This window comes from Corvus kubaryi, unplaced genomic scaffold (genome assembly GCF_017639235.1).
Source record: "Corvus kubaryi isolate FWS band 111438036 unplaced genomic scaffold, C.kubaryi_AGA036_p1.0 37285, whole genome shotgun sequence".
In the NCBI taxonomy this organism is placed as follows: domain Eukaryota; kingdom Metazoa; phylum Chordata; class Aves; order Passeriformes; family Corvidae; genus Corvus; species Corvus kubaryi.
Window position 1 is genome coordinate 2310480 of NW_024581089.1, and position 23526 is coordinate 2334005.

General features: G+C 43.2%; 1 protein-coding gene across 10 annotated transcripts in view; it reads right to left on the reverse strand.

Annotated features, from left to right (window-relative positions):
* ATG7 (autophagy related 7) overlaps nt 1-23526 on the reverse strand; it is a 99117-nt gene that overhangs the window by 58944 nt on the left and 16647 nt on the right. For 9 of the 10 annotated variants that reach the window (XR_006015815.1, XR_006015814.1, XR_006015813.1 and 6 more), the window contains 2 exons: nt 23331-23411; nt 10328-10450 (listed from right to left, as the gene is read on the reverse strand). Coding sequence is in view for 7 of the 10 variants with exons in the window: in XM_042026731.1 (XP_041882665.1) it covers nt 10328-10450; nt 23331-23411 (204 nt within the window). In the remaining 3 variants the exon portion in view is untranslated. Of the gene's footprint in view, nt 1-5329; nt 5573-10327; nt 10451-23330; nt 23412-23526 lie in introns of those variants that run through there. The other variant, XM_042026729.1, reaches the window with a different exon arrangement.

Sequence of the window (23526 nt, forward strand, 5' to 3'; positions counted from 1 at the left end):
ACGCAGACCGTCACAGAGGAGAAAGGAACCAAGAGCAAAGCAACCGCGTCTATCTCTACGCAGACCGACACAGAGGAGAAAGGAACCAAACAAAAAGCAACAGTGTCCATCTCTACGCAGACTGTCACAGAGGAGAAAGGAACCAAATGTAAAACAACAGCGTCCATGTCTACGCAGACTGACTCAGAGGAGAAAGGAACCAAAAGCACTGTCAGCGTCCCCATGCAAACCATCACGGAACCAGAACAGCCTAAACCGATTGCAGTTGCCCCCGTGCAGAAGAAGAAATCAAAAAGCAAATCAGTCCGCATAGTGACTGACGAGGATGCAGCAGGACCTTCGCACCCAGCAGAAGAGGCAGAGCCAGAGATCATCACTCGGTCGCTATCCCTGGGTGAGCTGCGAGACCTGCGGAGGGAATTCACCCGCCAGACGAACGAGTCTATCCTGACCTGGCTGCTCCGCATCTGGGACGCTGCAGCCAATGACACCATTCTGGATGGAAGTGAGGCCAGGCAACTGGGATCTCTGTCCCGGGATGTGGTCATTGACCAGGGGATCGGGAGAACCCAAGAAACCCTCAGCCTCTGGCGGCGACTGCTGACAAGTGTAAGGGACAGGTACCTTTGTAAAGAAGACCTCCAGGTGCACCAAGGAAAATGGAGCACAATGGAACAAGGTATCCGGTGCCTGAGGGAATTGGCTGTGCTGGAGATCATTTTCTCAGAAGATGAGAGATTTCCTAAGAGCCCAGATGGTGTCCAGTGCACATCACAGATGTGGTTGAGGTTCGCACGCCTTGGACCAGAGCTATACTCCCGTTACCTGGCAACGCTGCAATGGAGGGAAGGCGAGGACAGGGTGGGCGTCTTGGTGAACAAACTAAGGATTTACGAGGACACCGTCACAGCCCCGTTTCGCACCCACGTCTCATCCGTGGAAACAAGTCTTTCGGCTGAGCAAGTCCGGAGCTTGATTGAAGAAGGCCATCAGAAATTGAAAAAGGAACTTAAGGAAGAGATTTACCAGATCTCACCAGAACCAACAAGAGTCTCTGCCATTAGGAGCCGGCGACCCCCAACCAGGGAGAGAGGATACACCCCACGAGGTAACCTCTGGTTTTTTCCTTCAGGAACAGGGAGAAGACATGAGTAAGTGGCATGGAAAACCCACCTCCTCCTTAGCAGCTCGGGTACGTGAACTAAAAAGAGGGACAACTACCACAAGAAGCGCATCTAGAGTCAACATTGCTCCAGTCTCCCGCACACAGAACTCCAGACGGTACCAGAATGATAATATGACCGATCCTCTTGAAGGGACCTCAGGAACGTATTCACCGGAAGGGAGCAACATGCAACATGACCAGGAATAGAGGGGCCCTGCCTCTAGCCAGGTAGAGGAAAGGGAGAATCGGGTCTTTTGGACTGTGTGGGTCCGATGGCCTGGCACATCTGACCCACAAAGATACACGGCTTTGGTTGACACCGGTGCTCAATGTACTCTGATGCCATCAAGGTATGTGGGAGCAGAACCCATTTCTATTTCTGGGGTGACAGGAGGATCCCAGCAGCTGACTGTACTGGAAGCTGAAGTGAGTTTAACTGGGAACGAGTGGCAGAAACACCCCATCGTGACTGGCCCAGAGGCCCCGTGCATTCTCGGCATAGACTATCTCAGAAACGGATATTTCAAGGACCCAAAAGGACATCGTTGGGCTTTTGGGATAGCTGCTGTGGAGACAGAAGATATCAGACAACTGAGTACATTGCCTGGCCTCTCAGATGACCCCTCTGCCGTGGGACTGCTAAGAGTTGCAGAACAACAGGTGCCAATCGCCACAGCAACAGTGCACCGCCGGCAATACCGCACCGACAGAGACTCTGTGGTTCCCATCCATGAGATGATTCGCAAACTGGAGAGCCAAGGGGTGGTCAGCAAGGCCCATTCACCTTTCAACAGCCCTATATGGCCAGTGCGTAAGTCCAGTGGAGAATGGAGGCTGACGGTGGACTACCGTGGCCTGAATGAGGTCACGCCACCATTGAGCGCCGCTGTGCCGGACATGTTGGAACTTCAGTACGAGCTGGAGTCCAAAGCAGCGAAGTGGTACGCCACTATTGACATTGCCAATGCCTTCTTCTCCATTCCTTTGGCAGCAGAATGCAGGCCCCAGTTTGCTTTTACCTGGAAGGGTGTGCAATACACCTGGAACCGACTGCCCCAGGGGTGGAAGCACAGTCCCACCATTTGCCACGGACTGATCCAGACTGCATTGGAAAAGGGTGAGGCTCCAGAACATCTGCAATACATCGATGACATCATCGTGTGGGGAAACACAGCAAAGGAAGTGTTTGAGAAAGGAGAGAAAATCATCCAGATTCTCCTGGAAGCTGGCTTTGCCATCAAAAGGAGCAAAGTCAAGGGACCTGCCCAAGAGATCCAGTTCCTGGGAGTAAAGTGGCAAGATGGACGACGTCAGATTCCCACCGAGGTCATCAATAAGATCACTGCGATGTCTCCACCGACCAGCAAGAAGGAAACACAAGCTTTCCTAGGCGCCATAGGTTTCTGGAGGATGCACATTCCCGAGTACAGCCAGATCGTGAGCCCTCTCTACCTGGTTACCCGCAAGAAGAACGATTTCCACTGGGGCCCCGAACAGCAGCAAGCCTTTGCCCAGATCAAGCAGGAAATCGCTCATGCGGTAGCCCTTGGCCCAGTCAGGACAGGACCAGAGGTGAAGAATGTGCTCTACTCTGCAGCCGGGAACAATGGTCTGTCCTGGAGCCTCTGGCAGAAGGTGCCTGGTGAGACTCGTGGCCGACCACTGGGATTTTGGAGCCGAAGCTACAGAGGGTCTGAGGCCAACTACACTCCCACAGAGAAGGAAATCTTGGCAGCCTATGAAGGAGTCCAGGCTGCCTCAGAGGTAATTGGCACTGAAGCACAGTTGCTTCTGGCACCCCGACTACCGGTGCTGGGGTGGATGTTCAAGGGAAAGGTTCCTTCCACGCATCATGCCACCGACACCACATGGAGCAAGTGGATCGCCCTCATCACACAGCGTGCCCGTATTGGAAACCCGAATCGCCCTGGGATTCTAGAAATTATAACAAACTGGCCTGAAGGTGAGACTTTTGGATTATCCTCTGAAGAAGAGGAAGAGCAAGTGACTCGTGCTGAGGAAGCCCCACCATACAATGAGCTACCGGAGACTGAAAGACGTTATGCCCTCTTCACTGATGGTTCCTGCCGAATTGTAGGCGCTAATCGAAAGTGGAAAGCTGCAGTATGGAGCCCCACACGACGAGTTGCACAAGCTACCGAGGGACAAGGTGGATCGAGTCAGGTTGCAGAGCTTAAAGCCGTCCAGCTGGCCTTGGATATTGCTGAACGAGAGAAGTGGCCGAGGCTCTATCTCTACACCGACTCATGGATGGTAGCCAATGCTCTGTGGGGATGGCTGGATCGCTGGAGAAAGGCCAACTGGCAGCGCAGAGGGAAACCCATCTGGGCTGCTGAGATTTGGCAGGACATTGCCGCCCGAGTAGAGAAGCTGACCGTGAAGGTTCGACACGTGGATGCGCACGTACCCAAGAGTCGGGCTAATGAAGAGCATCGCAACAACGAGCAGGTGGACCGAGCTGCCAAGGTGAAAGTATCACAGGTGGATCTGGACTGGCAGCACAAGGGAGAATTATTCCTAGCTCGTTGGGCCCATGATGCCTCTGGTCATCAGGGGAGAGATGCAACATACCGATGGGCCCGTGACCGAGGGGTGGACCTTTCCATGGACAGCATCTCACAGGTCATCCACAGTTGTGAGACCTGTGCTGCAATCAAACAGGCCAAGCGGGTGAAGCCTCTGTGGTATGGTGGACGATGGTCAAAGTACAGGTATGGTGAAGCCTGGCAAGTTGACTACATCACCCTTCCCCAAACCCGCCAAGGCAAGCACTACGTGTTGACCATGGTTGAAGCAACCACTGGATGGCTGGAGACCTACCCTGTGCCTCATGCTACAGCCCGGAACACCATCCTGGGCCTGGAAAAGCAAGTCCTGTGGAGACATGGCACCCCTAATAGGATCGAATCAGACAACGGGACTCATTTTAAGAATAGCCTCATCAACACCTGGGCCAGAGAACACGGTATCGAATGGATATATCATATTCCTTATCATGCACCAGCTGCTGGAAAAGTTGAACGCTGCAATGGACTACTTAAAACTACCCTAAAGGCACTTGGTGGGGGGACCTTCAAAAATTGGGAAGTGAACTTAGCAAAGGCCACCTGGATGGTCAATACCCGAGGGTCCATCAATCGAGCTGGTCCTGCCGAGTCTGAACCCTTGCACACAGTGGATGGAGATAGAGTCCCTGTGGTACACCTGAGAGGTATTTTAGGAAAGACTGTTTGGATTAATCCCACCTCAGGCAAAGACAAACCCATCCGTGGGATTGTCTTTGCTCAAGGACCTGGTTGCACTTGGTGGGTAATGCAGAAAGATGGGGAAACCCGTTGTGTACCACAAGGAGACCTAATCTTAGGTGAGAACGGTGTGTAGGTTTCACTGTGTATATATATACATATATATATATATATATGTATGTGTGTTTTAGAGTTTAAGAAGGTATTGGTTTGGGATAATGTAGATGGTAATAGAATAAGGGGTGGATAATGTCCTGGGTTGCAGTGTATTCTATTACCATCCTCAGGAGCCGTTGAAACCAGGTGGGGCAGTGTTTCCTTGCCTCCTCCCCCCCAGACTATCTTTCTGTTAATTGCCCATCATTGTCCTGCCGCGTGACTCAGAGATAACTCCCTCCGGACTATTCTCCTGTTAATGAGCCTAATCAACACTTGGCCTCATGACTCGTTACCCCATTGTGAGATGCTCCGCCCAGAGGGAGGAACCAAGCATCCCATCGTGGATATAATCTGAGGCTGAACACCAGAGACACCGGCTTCCCACTGGATTTCCAGAGGACAGGAGCTACACAGCCACCACTGGACTTCCTGAGGAAGAGCAGACTGTTTTACTACAGGATCACCACTTCAGAGGACTGCAGCCACCATTCTACCAGACTGCTACCACCACCCTGCCTAACAGGGTGTCAGGTTGTACCTTGACTCTGTCAGTTTGACAGTGTTTTCTTTTACCTTTTTTTTCCCCTTTTCTTTAATTTCCATTAAATTGTTATTCTGACTTAGCGCCTCCCACTGGTTTGTTTTCAAACTAGTACATACATCATGAACCAGGAGTATTTGTGCACATCACTCACTGATGTAAGGCCCAGGAAGAGCATTTCAATATAATGACTGATAATAATTGAAGTTATCAGTGAAGGTATCAGGGGAAAGACAAGGAGCTCATGTTTTGCCAGCAAACAGAGGCACCACTTCACAGGTATTTCTAAACCCTTCCCAAAGCAGCAGAAGGTGTCTGCTAAAGCCCAGTGTGGGGCTTGTCCAAAGGCTGGAAAACTCAGTTTGCAGTGTTGTGTGTTGATGTAACAATTACCCCTCCTTGGCCAAGTGGCAGCAGTGAAATCCCACGTTCAGCAGAGCCCTGTGTGAGGGATACATTGATTAAATCTATTTTAGGCATGGAATCACCCAGCACAGTCACCCCAATGCAATGCAAATTTACTTATATTGAAAATCTTCTTTCTCACTTGGACTGTGCTCAGCACAGAAAAAATTTACCATTATTCAAAGATCTGGGAAACACTGCTTGGTGAATGAAGAGAAATGATGACACTAATTGACATCATGAGAAAACTCAAAAACAAAAAACCAACCCACCTCCTGAAAGAAAACAAATTAATCTCTTAATCTCTTAAGAAAGAAATTCCAGGGCAGGCCTGAATCTGTCAAAATGAATTTCTCCTGAAATGCACCAGATTAAAAACATGAAGGAAAACAAAAGCTCACACAGAGAAAAGTCTCAAATATTAATTTTGGGCTACCCATCAGTAATGATTTCTTTAGGAAGTTTTCATAACACCAAATAAAATTAAATTCTGAATAATACTTGGCTAACAGATAAAAATTGTCAAGTTACAGAAGTTACTGTTACAATATTGTTGTAGCTGGGTTTTTCTGTTTTGCTTGGGGTTTGGTTTTTTTTTTTGGCTATTCAAATGTTATTGTTTCAGCATCAAATACACTGCATAATACAATACAGAATCAGAAACAAGCAGGATATTTTTAATAGCAAAGCACACTGGAAATTCTGAATTTTCTTCCAAATTTGGACAAGCACAAAGTTCCTTTTTAATACCAGCTGCTTATTCTACAGCCTTGCTCCTCAAGAAATGACTGAAAAATGGTCAGGCACAAACCTCATATAAGTGCAGAAACATGATAAAATAGGGTTGTCTATTTTCTCTGAGTATCTGACTAGATTAAAAAAAATCCTTTTTTTTTTTTTTCCATTAATAAGGATAAGAAGGATTGTTTGGGATACAGTAAACCAGCACAGAAAAGGCATTTTGGAAATACCAAACAGGCCTCATTCAGAGACCACAAGAACTTGTCCCAGAAACTACAGACACCACACTTTTTGTGAGAGACAGAAACTTGAAGTACAACATCACTGAAGTAAAAGAGCACAGACACAGGACCTACCAGCACCCAAATCTGACCTTTACAATCACATTCAAAAATAGGAACTGTGCTCCAGATTTGATCTTTTTTTCCCAAAGCTCTTTATGACCCTCTTAGATTGCAAGACTTCTACCCCTTCTTGTTTTTCAATCAGTCAGAAAACCAAGTGAAAATTTTATTTCTGGTGTGTGTTTTAGAATCTTCTTTCATCCTGATGGAAGCAGGAAGGGCAGTAAAGTATCCAAGTAATTCAGGAATTGAAATCCAGAGTAAGAAAAGTGTATTTACATTTGTGTCTTATTACAGAGAGAAATGAGTTGAGTGCATATCAGGAAAGCTGTGATTTAGGGTTAGGAAACTTTAGATTGAATTAGAAATTTTAGAGGAAAAGCATCTTCACAGCAGCAAACCCAACACCCTTTGGAGGGTTAATCTGGAGCACGAGGGGAGCACACAGCTGGGTTTAGGGATGCACTGAGCTGGAACAGTCCTGGGTAGCCCAGCCAAGCTCGGACCTGGAAATTATTCACTTTTCTGCTTCCAATTCCACAGCTCCAGCCCCTGATTAACAACCCAAGGATGCTCAGGCTGTCTCTATTTTAAGCCCAGCCATTAAACTCCACTACGCAGCGAGCAAGGGTCAAGTTTAAAAGTTGAGGTTCGCAGAAAGGAAACAAAGTGATGTGGAAAACAGAAATTGAGTGCTTCCATGAGCTTGGGCAGCTCCCCAGATGAACTGCATCCAGTGGAAACAGGGCCTGAGTGCTGACATGGGAGTTTCCCACAGCTTCCATTGGCCTTCAAAGCCAGGCGTGTCACCAGAGGCTCCTGCCCAAGCTGCACAGAAATATCTAACTGGGATTAAAAAAAAAAAAAAACCCAAAATGTTCCAGAGACCCTAAATTAAAGCCAGATGTAGAAAGAGCAGATGCCTGAAATGTACTGTCAATCCAAGACAGGATAGAAAAGCTTGCTGATGTTATTATTTATTAATTGTAATGCTAAGGAAGTCATGGAGAACATTTCTGATTTCCTGATGCAGCTCATGTTGAAGAAACAGGTGCTCTATTGACTAAAAACCCTGCAACTACTATCAAATTTAAACCACACTAAATCTGTGTTAAAATATTTTGGTCAACAGCACAGCCCTGGAATAGGAATTAAACAGTGCAAATAAAAAAAGATTTTCACTAAGTGAAAAGTCTCCCATATCTTACTGCAAATTGTATTCCTTAAATCTGGGCAACCACACTCTGAGCTAATAATGTGGGGGGAGTTTTCATGGAAATTCAGGCCATCCAAAAATGGTGTGTTTAACAGTCACTCCTACAGAACGTGCACAACTTATCCAGGTTCTCTTTCAGGCAAACTCAAAACTTAGAAGCAAGTTCTCATTAAAGCACTTTTACACACACATCATGAAAGCTGCTAAGCATTTAGGTGAATTAAAAATAAAAACTAATAATAAAAGAGGTTCAGTGTGTGATTGCACTGAAGAGCAGCATGACAGCCTTTCTGACCACAACAAAACACTCTTAGTGAAATGTTCAATGAAATGCTCACATTTTAACAGTGAACCTTTTAAAAATCAGCACAAGATTGAGGAGTTCCCCTATCAGATGCAGGTTTATTAATCAAATATCAGGGATTTTATGTATGGAATTACAAGCCAATTATGATGTTACTGGGTAAATATAAGGTTGGATGACATCTAACTTCACAAGTCTATTTTCTTTATAGTTCTGGAATAGCACTGGACACATTTTACTAGACAGGAGGAAAGGAAAATCTGCAGTTACCAGAAGCCATTTTTATGGTCTCCAAACGCACCAATAATCCACAAAATCTCTCTGAAGAGTTTGAGTGGAGAAAGGCAGATAACTTCCTACCAGAAAAATGAAACATTCCCATCACAAACCAGGCCATACACACCTGATGAAACCTCTCACTGCTTTTGCTGCAGCCTTTAGAATGTCACAAGAATATCTCAAATCAAAGGAGCACCAATCTTAGCAAATCTATCTAATGGCTCCATTTTAGGGACTACATTCTGCCAAGAGCAGCTTCAAAGCAGCCAGAAACCCAAAAAACCATTTTTGCAGACCTCACACTCCCCAGCTGCAGCGTGAAAAAAAGGAGCTCGAAATACAAGAGAAAAGGAGCTCCAGATACGAGAGTAATTCCACAGAAACGATATTAAAAGCACTCTCTTGTGCACCTAAAAAATATAAAAATTGTCCCAGCTGATGAACAGAGACTTGTGGAAGACCACAAAACAACCTCTTTGTTTTTCAGAGCCAGCAGTGGCAAAATGTAACAAAAAACTGGCTTTTAATCCAAAGCAAGCAGGAGTGCTCCAGGATCTACAAATAATCTGTCAGCCCTTGCCATTCATAAGCACAGATTCATCAATAGATTGGTTAACCCTGCTAAAAGAGATGGATTTTCCCAAAAATACAGCAATCCTATAGGGAAGAATCAAGAAAGCTCCCTGGTTTTATGGTAGTTAACCTAATTTGAAAGCATTAGCTCTGCAAATACTTTGTATGTCAGATTTTCCACCCCTGAGCAGTGATTTCACTGCATAAACCTCACTAAAGAACCCCAGGATTTTTGAAAGGATGCTAATTCTGGGTTTTAAGCTAAACTTTGACTTCAGTAAGTCGCACTAAACTCACACCAGACTCTAGATTTTGTAGAGAGTATCTAAAATTTCATTAACAAACACCTGTACACATTCTGAAGCTGAAAAAGGGATTAATACCTGCAAAATAATACATTACTAACTAATTGTAATTGGTTTTACATTTTCCATTAGCAGCCTAGACACTAAAAGCCAGGCCTGGCAATCAGACTTTAATTATTCTCACTATTAATGAGTGGCACACATTAAAGGGTGCTTGTTTTCCCTTCTTGGATCCCTCTCACATACATATATATATATATTTAAATTTTTCCTAGGTATGACCATGCTGATTTAAGAATGCATTAGGTATTTTACAGTTCACATTTCCAGCATCTGCTTCCATTATTTTCAAAGGCTAAAACATGAAACAGAGAGCCAAGTCATCGTTATCCCCCCAAAACCTTATTAAGCAACACTGTGGAGCCCTTTCCAGCTGAAAAAACAGCTCCAGCACTTGCACAGGCTGCAGGGACTGAACAACCACTTCTCAGAGCCAGCTTCAGAAACATCCCTGGGATACAGCCACGCCAAGATTCAGTTATGATGTAGAAGGGGAGAGATATTGGCAGAGGGGGGAAGGAATACAAATCATTGTTAAAATGCAGTATTAGGGCAGAGATCTGTTTCATTTTTTAAGGAACACGCTCAGTATCACAACTCAGTATTGAGTTATCAGCAGTGCTGCTGCCCATGAGGTCAAACACACCCCAGTTTCTTCCCACATTCCATTTTCTGTCACTGGGCAAGCAAACAGCATTGTTTGCCCCATATTACAATCCATCAAGCAGCATAATTACATTTTACTTGACCTAAAATTGCAGTTGATTTCCTCACACCACATAACACAAGCCACTTGCTTCCTTTAAAAGCAATATTTAAGGACTCAGATCCAGAAAGTGACAACGAATTAAAGAGAATGTCTAAACCATCGTGTCAATCATTCTGTAAATCAAATACCACAGCTTGATTCTATCAGTGATTCATTTGACCACATGGTTAATTCTTAAGATCCAAATTTTATTTGCTTACCTCAGCAGCCTGTGTCTCCTGGTGTAATAAAGTTAGACCTGTCAGGTCTTCCAAGAAGGAATGTGAAGAATTAAAAACTTTAGCTAGGAAATTGAACCCTTCTCGTTCATACTGGTCAAGGACCTGCCAAATAAACAAACAGAAAAGTACTTCAAATACAATACCCCAAATCTGATTCATCCTCGTAGTTGGCTCACAAAATAAAGGCACAATCTTTCTGGACACTCAGAAAATGACTGGATATTGCAAACAGGTAAAAATGACAGAGAACAGAACAATCATTTTCCCCAACTCAATTTCTAAAGCAAGGAAAGGTGGAAGTAAGAGGGAAGAGAAGTGGGGTTTAAGATCTCCTGGTTTAAATATATTTTTAAGCCTAAAAAGAGACAGATGATACAGCAAGAAGGAAAATTTGGCTGCAAAGCCATGAAAGGAGCATTTGAGTTCCACAGAACACAGTAAAAGCCTGTTCCAGGGTATCAGTTCAGGGAAAGAACCATGCTGGGACAGCCTGGAAAATTCCCCGAGTAGGTGTCCAAGCCCAACATCCTCCCAGTCTCCAGAGATCCGTGGTTCTGTGCTTGCTGTATCTTAAAGTAGGCTCTATTTTTCTGCTTTAATTTTCCCAGTTTATCTTTCATTTGGACAATCTTAGAGGCTCCTACAAGAACTGTGAGGTTTTAGCTTATGCCCCTCTCAACCCCTGAGCATGAAGAGCTTTATTTGAGCTTCAGATGAGGATTTGCCAGGCTGATTTCAACCCAGTGGGATGGAGATTGAGGGAAGAGAAGATAAATGTCAAACATGAACACAACTCTACACGTTTTGTGACAGCAGGTAGTCAGAAAATATAAGGAACTTATGTCTGAGCAATCCCAGTATCCGTTGTTTCCTTATTTTTGTTCCAAGTTCTGGTCATTTAATGCCTTGCTCTCAGAGATGAAGCAGCTGAGCTTGATGCATTCCAAACAACTTTTCCTACAGAACTTCAGGCAGCAGAGCAGGATGTATGCAGGGACCTCAAAGGCACACAATATTTAAATAGAAAGGAGCAAAATGTTTGACAATGGAGACAGAGAGGCAGAGGAAGGATCACCAGGATCACCCTGGATCCAGAAGAGGCAGGATTTTCACAAGAGTGGAAATAGTTCCTTTAGAATTCATCAAATCACAACTTAATCTCAACAATCTCACTCTTTCCTAGTTTGACAAATCCTAATGGTCTCAAATACCCATTTCATTGATAAAACTGTGGGAACTTGCACAGCCCAACAACATCCAGTGAGCTTTTCCACTGAGTCCTACAGGAATTCAAGCTCATTAAAAAACATATTTATATTTAGATGAGAGAATTCTAAGTTTATCGTTAAAAATAGACTGGGATCCTCACTCAGACCTTCATGCAAAGCTATCTGATGCATACTTGGATATCAAAAAACACAAACAGAAACAACTGAAACACAACTGTGGAAAGGAAGATGTGGGAACTCGTGCCTTCTGATCAATGAATCAGTATGACTGTGCAGAAGCTTTTTATTGTTTAAAATACACTCCACTCCCACATCTCACAACTTGACATCATACCCTACTTAGACACTTTGCTTAATTATACATTCTACCTACTTATCTTATATTACTTATACATATCACTCTACTTATACATTTCCTTACTTACACTTTTTACAACTTCCACACAACACAGTACTTATTTATTTTCCCCACTTACACATGTTACTTTACTTACACATCTTACAACCTTTACATGATACTCTACTTATACATTTTATCACTTATCCATAACACAGTAGGTATACATTTTGCAACTCCTGTATATGAGCTCCCACATTGCTGGATTGGTTTCTCTATTCTGTCCATGAGCTCCACACACACTTTTCTGATAATATGATTGGTTTTAATCTAGTGCAGCACAGTCCTTTTTTACCTATTCCTTGCTGTCTTGGTATTTAGTTTTTCAGCTTCTTCTTTCTCAATTCTTTCCCAATTTAGCACAGTTTACCTTTCAGTCCTCGATGAATTCCTAAGGGCTCTAACAGGTGGGGCTCCTGATCCAGGCAAGCAGCACCGAGATGATGATGGCAACAAAACCCATCCAGTGCTCAGCAGCCAAGTCAGTCCAGGAAATCCAAACAACAAGCCAGCAAAGGACAGGGAGCAGATAGAAACCTGTCCCTCTTCTCCCCTCAAACCTTCAGACTGGAGCTTAAAAACCCCTTCTGGGGCTGATGAGCTGCAGCTGAAGGTGGAAAGGCCAGGTGAAGCTCGTGAGGGTAATTCCAGCCTGGTCCCACTCTGAGGGCTCTAAGAATAGCTAAAGATGGTTTGGCTGGGGCACACTATCAAGTTTCAAATACCTTACAACAGAGAGACAGATGTAGGTGATTATCAAACACTTGGAGCCTTCTTGACCACACTTACTCTTCTAAAACAAACAAAACCAGCACTTCATGTTCTCTTATTGAATCTACAGAAATTGTTCTTCATACTTTAAAGATTTATTTAGGGGTTTGGTGGATTTGTACAATGACTGATAAACATAATCATAAATTAAAAAAGAAAACAGGATTTAAAAAAAAAATATTGGGAGCATTTCTTTGTATTTTCCTTGGTGTTTTTTTATTCCTGAGATAAACGAAGCAACGTGAATGTTCACAAGGCAATACAGAGAACTGGACAACTTCAGCATTCCATTTGGGATGCGTCCTCTCAATATTATCCACTAAATACAGTGGGATTGCACTGGGGATTGATACATTTAATGACTATTCTGGGTTTCAGAATTCTACTAGAACAACCCAAGTGCAGCAGTCTCTTGCATGTGGCTCTTTGTAGAGAACAGACACCAATTTCTAACCCTGGAGTGCGTTCACAGCCCTGCCTGTGGGAATTCCTCACACCAGCAGGGTTATCCGACGTGCTCCCGTTGCTGGAGTCTGGGGGAAGCACAACCCAGATTTTTGGGGATGCAAGACAGATCAGAGTTCATGGCCCCCTGAAACCATCCCCAGCCTGCACACAACGAAGCTCAGCCTTAGTTTAAGATATTACAGCACCTCAGAGAAATGCAGGGACAACAGCAGCGGGATATTTTGGTCCCTTCCAGGGGTAGAAGATATAAACCACCTTGGGCTATGCAAATATTATGAGCAGAGCAGGGAATTGAGTGCAACCTTTCTATACACAGCTCGTCTATCAAGCAGCCCTTAAACCTGGCTGGGTTTATTACTCAGAGAGCTCTGCTTTGATCCTCGCTCCCAAAAACCACGATCGAGCCTGGAGTGAGAATTCCCAGGTGCTGCTTCCTCAGTAAGTGCACGAGTCTGGAGTGCCAGGGTGCTGAGCATGAGGTGCCCTGGTTTATCTCAGAGATGTGCCCAGTCCCTGCCAAGGCCAGGCAGGAATTCCTGAGCTAACCCAGAGGCACCCTGACACCCCCAAGGTCCTGCACTGCCAGGGGATGGAGCACCTGGAACAGCTTTCATTAAATCCAGGAGCCCTTTGTGTCATCAGCAGCACGGACAATGCCAGGAAGTCTCCCATTAAGTGCCTTTTAAAGTATTAATATTAATAAAATATTAATAAGCTCACAGATGCAGGAGTTGCAGGTACATTATTTTTAGACTTTTTTGTTGGGTAGAACTGGGATACATTAATGTGACCAAATCTATTGCTATGGAAAGATTTCCACATTTATTTTCCCCCTGTAGCAACTCTGCTGTGTGGCAGAGACCCTCCATAGTGCCACAATGGCAAACTCAGGTTTGGGTAACAAATCTCACCACACACCCCATATCTTAAAAACCTAAAGCACAACAATAAAGAACATTTTTTTCTTCTAGCAGCAACCACAGAAGCCTGAAAAGCTGTATTAAAAAGTGTACTTGCTGATTATAATGACTTGCTTTTTAGAATGGGGACAGCCTGCTGAATGGAAGTATTTGTTAACTAGTTTTAAATCCAGAATTCCAGCCAACAAACATCAGATCAGGGAGCCACAGAATCACCTGCAGCACCACATTTGCTGCCTGAGCAGGTACCATTAAAGAAGATATCCACTATAATGAAATCCTTTCAACACAGGCAGTGACTGGGAGAACATTTTGGCGCCCTCAGGGACTTTATTTCCCAGCTCAGATGATTAAAACTTTCCAGTGCCACAAAAGGGAGGAACTCCATTAAGCTGCCCACATCCAACCCTTCCTACCCAAATTCAGTAGCAGCTTTTCTCTGACAAATGGAACAGGGCACAGATTTGTTCAGCAGCCATTGAGCAGACCTCAGAAAGGAAAAAGAATGAGGCAAAATAATCTCAGATTCCTGTGCCAGGAGACCACCCAGGGAATAATCACACAGGAATAAAGCCAGTCTGGACAACAAATAGACACGAAAGAACTCGAAAAAATGTTTCCAGATTTAATAAGTGACTGATTTGTTGTTGCATGGAAAGGAAATTTTCTCCTATTTAATCATGTCCAGCAGAGCCCAAAGGCCCATGGCTGGCATGAATTTGCCTTTGCACTTCTGAACAATTCCCTTTGCTGTTGACACCATCCTTGGTCCCACTGTGATCCTCCTGAGGAATAGCTTTACAGGAGGAATGTTCCTGAGAGATGCTATAATTTTTATGATTATTGATCTCAAACCAGTTACTGTCTGACCACAGATGTAAAAAATCCCACCTGAACTCTTCCAGGGAATAAATATATCCCTCCCCAGTCATTCAGGGATGTGTCACTATGCAGCAATTCATTTTCCAAGCAGAAAAAGACCCTAAACTATAAAAGCACAACAAAATACATAATTCTTGCACCCAGCCTGGCAAGCTGGAGCAGGAAGGATTTATTAAGGAACTCTTATCCTCTCCTCACCTGCAGGTCGCTTGTCAGAGCTTAGGAGGAGAGCTGGAAAGCACCAATTCCTTCTGGATTTCATGGCTGCTACAAACACTGCCAGGAGAACCCACATTTTCACACCACCCTCTCCTGCCACATGCAAATCTCTCAGGTTGATGCCACAACCTTGCCTTCAGTCTCCATTTCACAGAGCTCTATAATTGCTTTTCTACATGATGGCATTTTAACAGAACAAATCAAGCTGTGGATGCACATCATCACAACAGGACCAAATTCATGTACTGCCAAAGCTTTCTGAGTAAATGATACCCAGTAACCCATCCTATGAGCAATCTTTTTATTCTGGCCTGTTTACTGAAGTTAAAAAACCCCCAAATCTCATGGCAGAAGGAAAAAAATACAGGCTTGGAGTAAAAGAACTTGCTTGGAAATGAGAAACAGATGTGCAGCCCTGGTGTTATATTCTTTTTAACAGCATTCTGCACAAAGAAGTCTCAATTGCTGGGTACAAAGACATTCAGAAAGAGAATCTGGCTCCAGCATTGCTTTATAGCAGAAAAGTTAATATCTGGGTAAGCAAAAACACAAAAAACAAGCTCCTAACCCAAAGAAACTGGCTATTGATGCAAAATTGGCTCTTGTTTTACTTCTGTCACATCAATTTAAAACTTTTTAACCAGTATTTTACATTTGGTTTGGCTTTTTTTTTTTCTTTTCAAAGTCATTTGCATCTGTGGAGCTTGAAACGGTGCTGTTTACTTCCCAGGAAAAATAAAATAAGGACTGAATGCTACCAGATGGATTATTTACACTAAATAAGATTTCTACCCCCAAAACAAGAGGGTGCTGCACTTTACACTCTGCTTGGATTTAAACATTTCCCTCCCACAAATGGGGCAGATACTTCACTAAACATTTCAGAGTCCCAAAAAATCCCAATATTCAAGGTTCTGTTTACATCCAGGCCCATCAAATTTCTATTTTTGCACACTGTTCACTCCCTGATTATCACAGGCCATGCAGAAAGGAGAGAAAACTACTGTTCACTCGCTGAAAAGAGACATTTGGAAAATAAGACAGACATGAAAAAGTCTTGCCAGTTCCACTCTTCAAAATTCAAGGTATCTGCTGTTAAAACAGCAAATTTAATGAAAGACAACAGTGCTGTGAAGAATCCTGAATGAGAAGAGAATAAGCTGAGCCACTGGGACCTTGGGCACTGCTGATATTCAAAATTTGACCACACAGTCATAATTCTGATTTCCTTAAAAAACCCCTCATTCCCAGACTCTTGCCTTTTCACAAAGCTCTCAATTTTTATTGCCATTTGATCCTAAGAAGTCATAAAGCAAAGCCAAATAAGCTGATGCTGTAATACAGCTGTGAAAAAGAAGGCAGTAAAATTGCACTTTTCTGAGGATCATGGAATGATTTTTCAGGGCCTCTGTTCACGGGGTTGGAGCAGGCAAGTCTGACAATATTGCATGAAAAAAAGATAACACTCCAGGAATTGCCCCAAGTGTGTGTGTGAATGGTCACACACACTTGTGCACTCACACATGATTAAGTTTTGAGAACAAAGTTGTGCAGAAAGCTGTGCTCCAGGTGTGCACCCGACAAGGCCATGCTGGAAATACTGGAAACTTAGAAACCACAAGGCAAAAATGGCCTAATTTTGGGCTCATGTCCAAATCATTAAATCACCCTCTGCATATACACAAGTCTCTCCTTTCCTTCCCATAATCAGTACTAAAAATGAAAGCAAATCAGTATAAAACCTTAATTAATCCAAGTACAATGTGCTGGAAAATCATTTAAGGAAGAGATTGCTGTTTTAATTTAGAGTAGGAAAGGGGTGATACAAATGAGCTTTTCCTGTTGCTACTTCCTACCCTGACTTTGAATTGCAATGGATGGAAAATGGAGAATTAACTTACTGAAGAATCAGCTCTGAAGGATTTTTTTAGCTTGGGATTTTTCAGTTTCTTTTGAATGGTGAAAAGGAGGAAAGTAGAGATCTTAGAAATTTAAGAAATAACAGTCTAAGCATGGTCTTGTCAACATTTAGTTCTTGGGAGCTGCACACATTCTTTTCTGGAATGATCTCGATGTGCTTCATCAAGTAACCATTTTTTCTGATATGAACTGACAGATAAAACTGCAGGATTTTCATTTTAGCCACTCTTCCCTTTCTCAAACACTTCACACAAATTATTTCAAATGTAACAGCATCCCCAGATTCCAGCCAGCCTAAGGAAGTTTCACTGCACGGCACACAAGCTGAAGGCATTCCCTGCCTGAAAACAGGAGTACAGAGAAGTGAGAGGAAAGAAATGGCTGAAGAGAGAGCACAAGAAAATCAACATCTCCGTTTTAGAGACTGAGAAAGAGGAACAAAAGGGCTTTCTGGTAGCCAGCACCATTAGATCATGTGCCCTGACCTCCCTGAACACGTGGGTACATCCTTCAGCCCCCTCCCAGCCACCCCCTGCCCGCTCCACGTTTTCCACTGGATGGATATTTACAACTCCATTGATCCCCACTCTGCTTCCTGTCCAAAAGTGATGCTGATGAGCTCATCAGCAGTTGCAGCATGCTTGGCTCCAGCTCCTTCTGGCATCAGTCACCCTCTGTTGTACAGGGAGGCAGAAAGCCCTGCTCCCTCCCAGCCCCAGCCCAGGGGAAGGACAATTCGGGGCAGGATCCTGTGTTATCCGTGCACAGGGACAGGCACCTAACCCTCAATTTTGCCTTGAGGGAACAGTCCAGGAGCAGCCCCCATTGTCTGCAGAGAACCCCTAGCGCTGGCAGGGAAGCACGGGCACTTCCCCAACACCCAAGGGAATGTTCTCCTCCCAGCAAAGCAACTGCCTGATGCTGAAAGATGCTTTGGCTGCCTGCACAAATGGGTGCCCCAGAGGCCCCAGCTCTGCAGGGCTGGTTGGAGCCAGCCAGAAGCTGGGAATGACTGGGTACTGCCCAGGAAAAGTCATTTATTCCATCCAGCCCTCCCCTGCCAGCAGCACTTCAACAACGAGGCTGATCTGTCCCACACTGAGCACCCAAAGCTGTCGCTGCCTCAGGCAGAAACTGCAGCTGCTCAGTGCTTCCCAAACCCACAGCTCCAGCTTCAAAATCCATGTTTTGCAGACCATTCCAGAGCAGAGGGTTTTATGATCTGGATGTGCTGCAATACCTATGCACACAGCACTGGAGGAGCATCAGTGTTTTCTTCAAAACCACATTTACTGCATTTCATCAGTTTCTGCTATTTTACCCTCTTTTACAATTCAATTCCCTCCACTCTTCCTATTTCAAACGAAACAAACAATTCTACAAGCACAGATATAGCAGCACTTTAAAAACGTGGACAAATTGAATAAAAGTCAAACTTTAAGTTAAACTCTTCAAAAATATTTGCAAACAAAGATCAGTTTTCCAAAAAGCAAGGCTGATGATCAGTTAAGTTTAAAAAAAATAGGCATCGGGGTAGACAGACACCTGTCAAAGTCTGCAATGAGGGTGCAGAAAAACATATGAGAAACAACAACAATAATAATTAAAATAGAGAAGCATATTGTGTCTCCATGAATATGCACTGATTCCTTGGAATAACTGAACAATAAACTTGGGAACAGAAAGCACTAGGCTGCAAATATGCAAAAATCTCATGGAAGTGAAAAAGAATGACTACAAACTGCTCATACCCAGCCAAACAAAAAACTGAGCTTTTGAGTTCCAGATGGAATCCTACAGAATGAGGGCTGGAATTGTTCCTACACTCAGCAGTGGTGGGATGAACACCATCATCATCATCATCATCATCATCCCAGCAACCCCACATTGAATATTCCCGAGTTTTAATCCAGCTTAGTGTTCTCCAGGTTTGTTTTTGCAGTTCTTGTAGGCAGATATTTCAAGGCAAAGTTTTTTAGTTCAGTTTTGTTTTAACTGACAGAAAAGGAATTGTGTAACAGCTTCACAGAGAGACAACAGGAGAGCACATGGTTGCCATTAATATAAATAATTAAAAATTATATTCTAGGCACAGGTAGATAATTGAACATGTCAATACTAGAAAACTGCAGTGATGCTGTCTTTTTCCTCATTGATAATCCTTTACTTTGTACTAACTGTAGTTAGAATTTAATTGAATTGGAAGAAGAAATATTGGGGAAAAAAACCCAAACAAACCCCCCTTTTAGATACACAAAATTTCATTTAAATGTAACAGAAATACAACCTGTCCGAAATATGACTCCACTGTTTTAAACAATGGCAGGTTTCTTCTTTCCCTTAAACCCCACTATTTTTAAAGTTAAATGCAACAACGGGAAAATTCATTTCTATGCCACCTTAAGAGTAAGAGAAGTCCTAGGTTTAACTCAGAATGCTGCAAATATGCCCAGGTGTATTAATGATGCATTCTTCAAGTCTCCATGAAATCTAGCCAGTACTAAGACAGAGGCTGCACTGTGCAGACTTGTCAAATGTTCACATATGTAAATTAGGGAAATAAGGAAAGTTCTAAATGGACTCAGTTTCACTGACTTCACGTTACAGCACAGCTAAAGAAAGAACTCTTAAAACATCCTCTTAATTTTTGAAATGTTCATTCCTGAAGGACAAACATTTCTCCCCATTTCCTTCATCCTTTCTGCAAGCTCTGCAGGAGGATTTTCTTTTTTTTTAGCACAGGAAAGACCACGGCTTTTCCCCCCCCATGACTTCTGCATCCACACAATGCTTGAAATGAGAAATGTATAATATAAAAAGATTCAAAGGAGTGTCCCTGACAGATCATCCATTGCTACTGGGAGAAAGCAAATAGGAATGTCTTAGTGCAGTTAGGACAAATCCGAAGGGCCTGGAATCGAAATAAAAAATTATCTCAACTGAAAAACATCAGTAAGTGACAGAACCTTGCAGGTTGCTGTCATAAGTGATCAGAATGATTTCACATAAAAATGCACGCACAGCAGTCAGCAGAGGAGAACAATGAGAGCATTGTTGAGGCTACACGATGATGGTTTCAAAACTGAAACACTCATAAATAACTTACGCAACCCAAGCACTCAGTAAATGTCACAGCAGAAGTGTTTAATGTATTCCTGGGATGGCAGAAAGGGAAAACATCTGCAAGGGCAAGGGAACATCCTGACTGAAAACAGAAATTGTAACGTAATGCCAACAGTACCATCCCTGATCCCAGCATCTGCCCCTTCGTCACACGCAATGAACTGAGAAACACTGGACATTCACTCCGTGGTTAAAAAGCCACTTCAGCAGCTCAAGTTCCCAGCACACTGAGCAGAAAGTAGGGAAAGAACTTGGAAATTAGCAGAGATGCTCATGCTAGTTTTTATCAATTTCATAGTAGGGATAATGACAGGTGAGAATGACTGCTGTAGGGGAAGGAGAGAAATCTCTTTAAGGAGAACAAATCAGCTTTCCAGCACATGGATGCTAAATCCTGACTCTGGAGGGAATGTGAGCTATGTGTAAAAACAGAGGAGGCATCTCTATACCCAGGCTGGTTGGTGGCAATTATCTTTTGTAACATTGAACTCTGGAGCTGTGGAGCCTCCTCGTTCATACCACGATGCACAGGAAATAAAGGGGAGCAATAAAAGGAAATTTTCACTGCCCTCATTAAAATACAAACACTGGCAGTTTTGCATTAAAATCCATCCATATTTTAACACTCATGATCCAAGGATTGAACCAGTTTTCTGCAAGGATCAGATCTACCCACTTTTCCAAGGAATTGCAATGCTTCTCACCATAATGTAATGAGAAAACAGCCTCATTTTGCTCTCCACAGGGTAAACAGGTTAGTTAGCACAGCCAGTAATAAGCTAAACATTTTCCCCTGTAAGTAAAGCAGTTGTTACAAATAAATATCCATCCTAAAGAACTCTGGAGTCTCCCTTGTCAATGCCAGAACAAGTCTGGCACCAGAGGAGCTCTCCCTGCTCTCTGTGCCCTGAGCTCTTACAGGGATATTTGACATTCCAGCACAGCTTCTGCACAACCAGAATAAGACAGAGGGGGAATCATAAAGGAAAATTTGGCCCAGAATAAAAATAGATTGGTTTCCTGCTGCGACCACCCCAAAATTCCTGAACAATTGCCTGCGGGAAGCTTCTCTGGCACACGGCCTGGGCAGGACAATTCTGGGTAAAGAAAAGTTGGCTGCTTGCAAGCCTGGCCTCTCCAGCTTCAACAGCAGAGAAATGAAGGAATGACTGAGTCAAAATGAAAAGGACTCACATCTCCAAACATGCAGATCATTAGCAGCTTCTCCTGAGTCCTCCAGCTGGACTGGATGGCTTCAGGATGTACTGGAATTCTTCTAAAATTCCTAATTCATTAGTTTTATGCTTTAAGAGTTACAGAGTGACAAGAGCTCAAGAAGGAGAACGCTGACAAAAGGAAAACACAATGAATACAACTCCAGCAAATTCAATTCTATCAGCAGAGCCACTTGTGTGCTGAAAGTCTGAATCTACAGCAAATCTGACATAGAGCAGGATGAAATGATGCTAAATTACGTTATTAAAAACCAAACAAACCCTCACACAACAAACCAACAGACAGAGTACAATTAAATTGTAATTGGATTTATCATTTCAAAGTATCAGCATCAGATTTCCACATAATGCAGGGTGACATATTCTTATGCTAATAAATAGAAAGTTAGCAAAGTAAACAGAGGCTGTGTTTCTACTGTAAGGAAATCTGTGAGCCAATGAAGCAACCTTTTCAGCACACAAGTAATTCAATACCCAAACCACATGAAAAGTGATCTCTCTGGGAATAGCACAGCTGCTAAAATCCAAGTCAGTTTTTATTAAATCATCGAGTCTGTTTATGTAAAACGGGGCTCTCTTAAAATGACCTCCAAGAGGAAATGATTTGCTAATGAAAAATTGATACTTGCATTGAATTTATCTGCGTGGATGTACATTTTTATTGTTTTTACATATCAGTGTTTCCTGAAGTGGAGATAAGAAGAAGAAAAGAGAAAAAGAAAAAGAAAGAAAACCTTATTCTAACACTTTAAATAACCTACCATCAAGGTTTTAGCTACTGCTGAGCTTTCAGCTCTTCGAGAGGGCAGATAAAACTGCTACTTTTAGAAACATCCAAGTTTAGTGCTTCAGCTTTTGAAGAGAAAATGCACATTAAGAATCCTTCAAAACTTGTCAAATGTACCCAGACAGCCCAGAGGAAAAAAAAGGAATACTGTAGGAGAAGATACTGTGTGAGATCTCCAGAAGATGCCAGTGCCCCATTATTTTTTGATGGCTGTTTGAAAGGAGGACGAGCGCAGTGGAAGGAACAGAAAGAACTTCTGGCAGTCAGTCTCAAGGTACAGGAGAGTGAACTAAATTAATGGCACTCCCAAGCAGTTCAAACCATGAGTCAAACCCTCTGCATCTCCCTACTGAGATATCCCAGGGAAAACTTCTGGAAGTTGCACTCCACGGCCAGAAAAAACTTGCCAGAGGGAACTTTTCAAGGCCACAGGAGAGGGAAACAATGCAAGAGCTGCCCCAGAGAGCCAAGAAACAGCTGGGAGCTCTGAGGTGACTCAGGACTGGCAGCACCAGCAGCAAAATGAACAATCTGGTCAATAAAGAACCGGTAAGAAGCAATGTTTTCCCCCTCAATTGTTCATTATTTGTCTGTTTTGTATCACAAATCATAAATTTAGACAATTTTGCGTATTTGTAAAGACATTAAGCCCCAGAAATAAAGAGATATTTATTCAGCAGGCATCAGAAAGGATTTCTTAAACAATACCAATCTCATTCCTTTCTCCAAAGCTGAAAGATATGGACAGTATTTCTGTGATAAACTTTTCAGAAATGTCTTGGTCAATCTCTGCTTGGATTCTTCAGCTGAGGACAGCATTTGTGTGAAGATAAACAGTGCAGCATGCTGAGAGGTGATGCCAAAGGAATTTGGAAAACACGTAAAAAAGAAGGGTATGAAGGCAAAAGAACGTTAGCTGAAGTGAGAACAGATCCCAAGCCCTAAGGAAGTCAGAGAAAATGGCAAAAAGTACCCCAGAACTGACCTAGAAATATAAAAATAATAGAAAGCACAGACAAACTCAGCCTTACCTTGGCTGAACAGGCTGTGCACTTATCAAATGCTAGGCTGACTGGAAGAACATTATCAAATCTGGATAAAAATCCTCGGATCTAGAAGATGAAAGAAAAAAATTACATGCCTATTTTAAACATTTCCAAAACTCAACATGAACTGGACACATACATTCAACAAAAGGAATATCTATAACGTTCTAACAGTCACCCC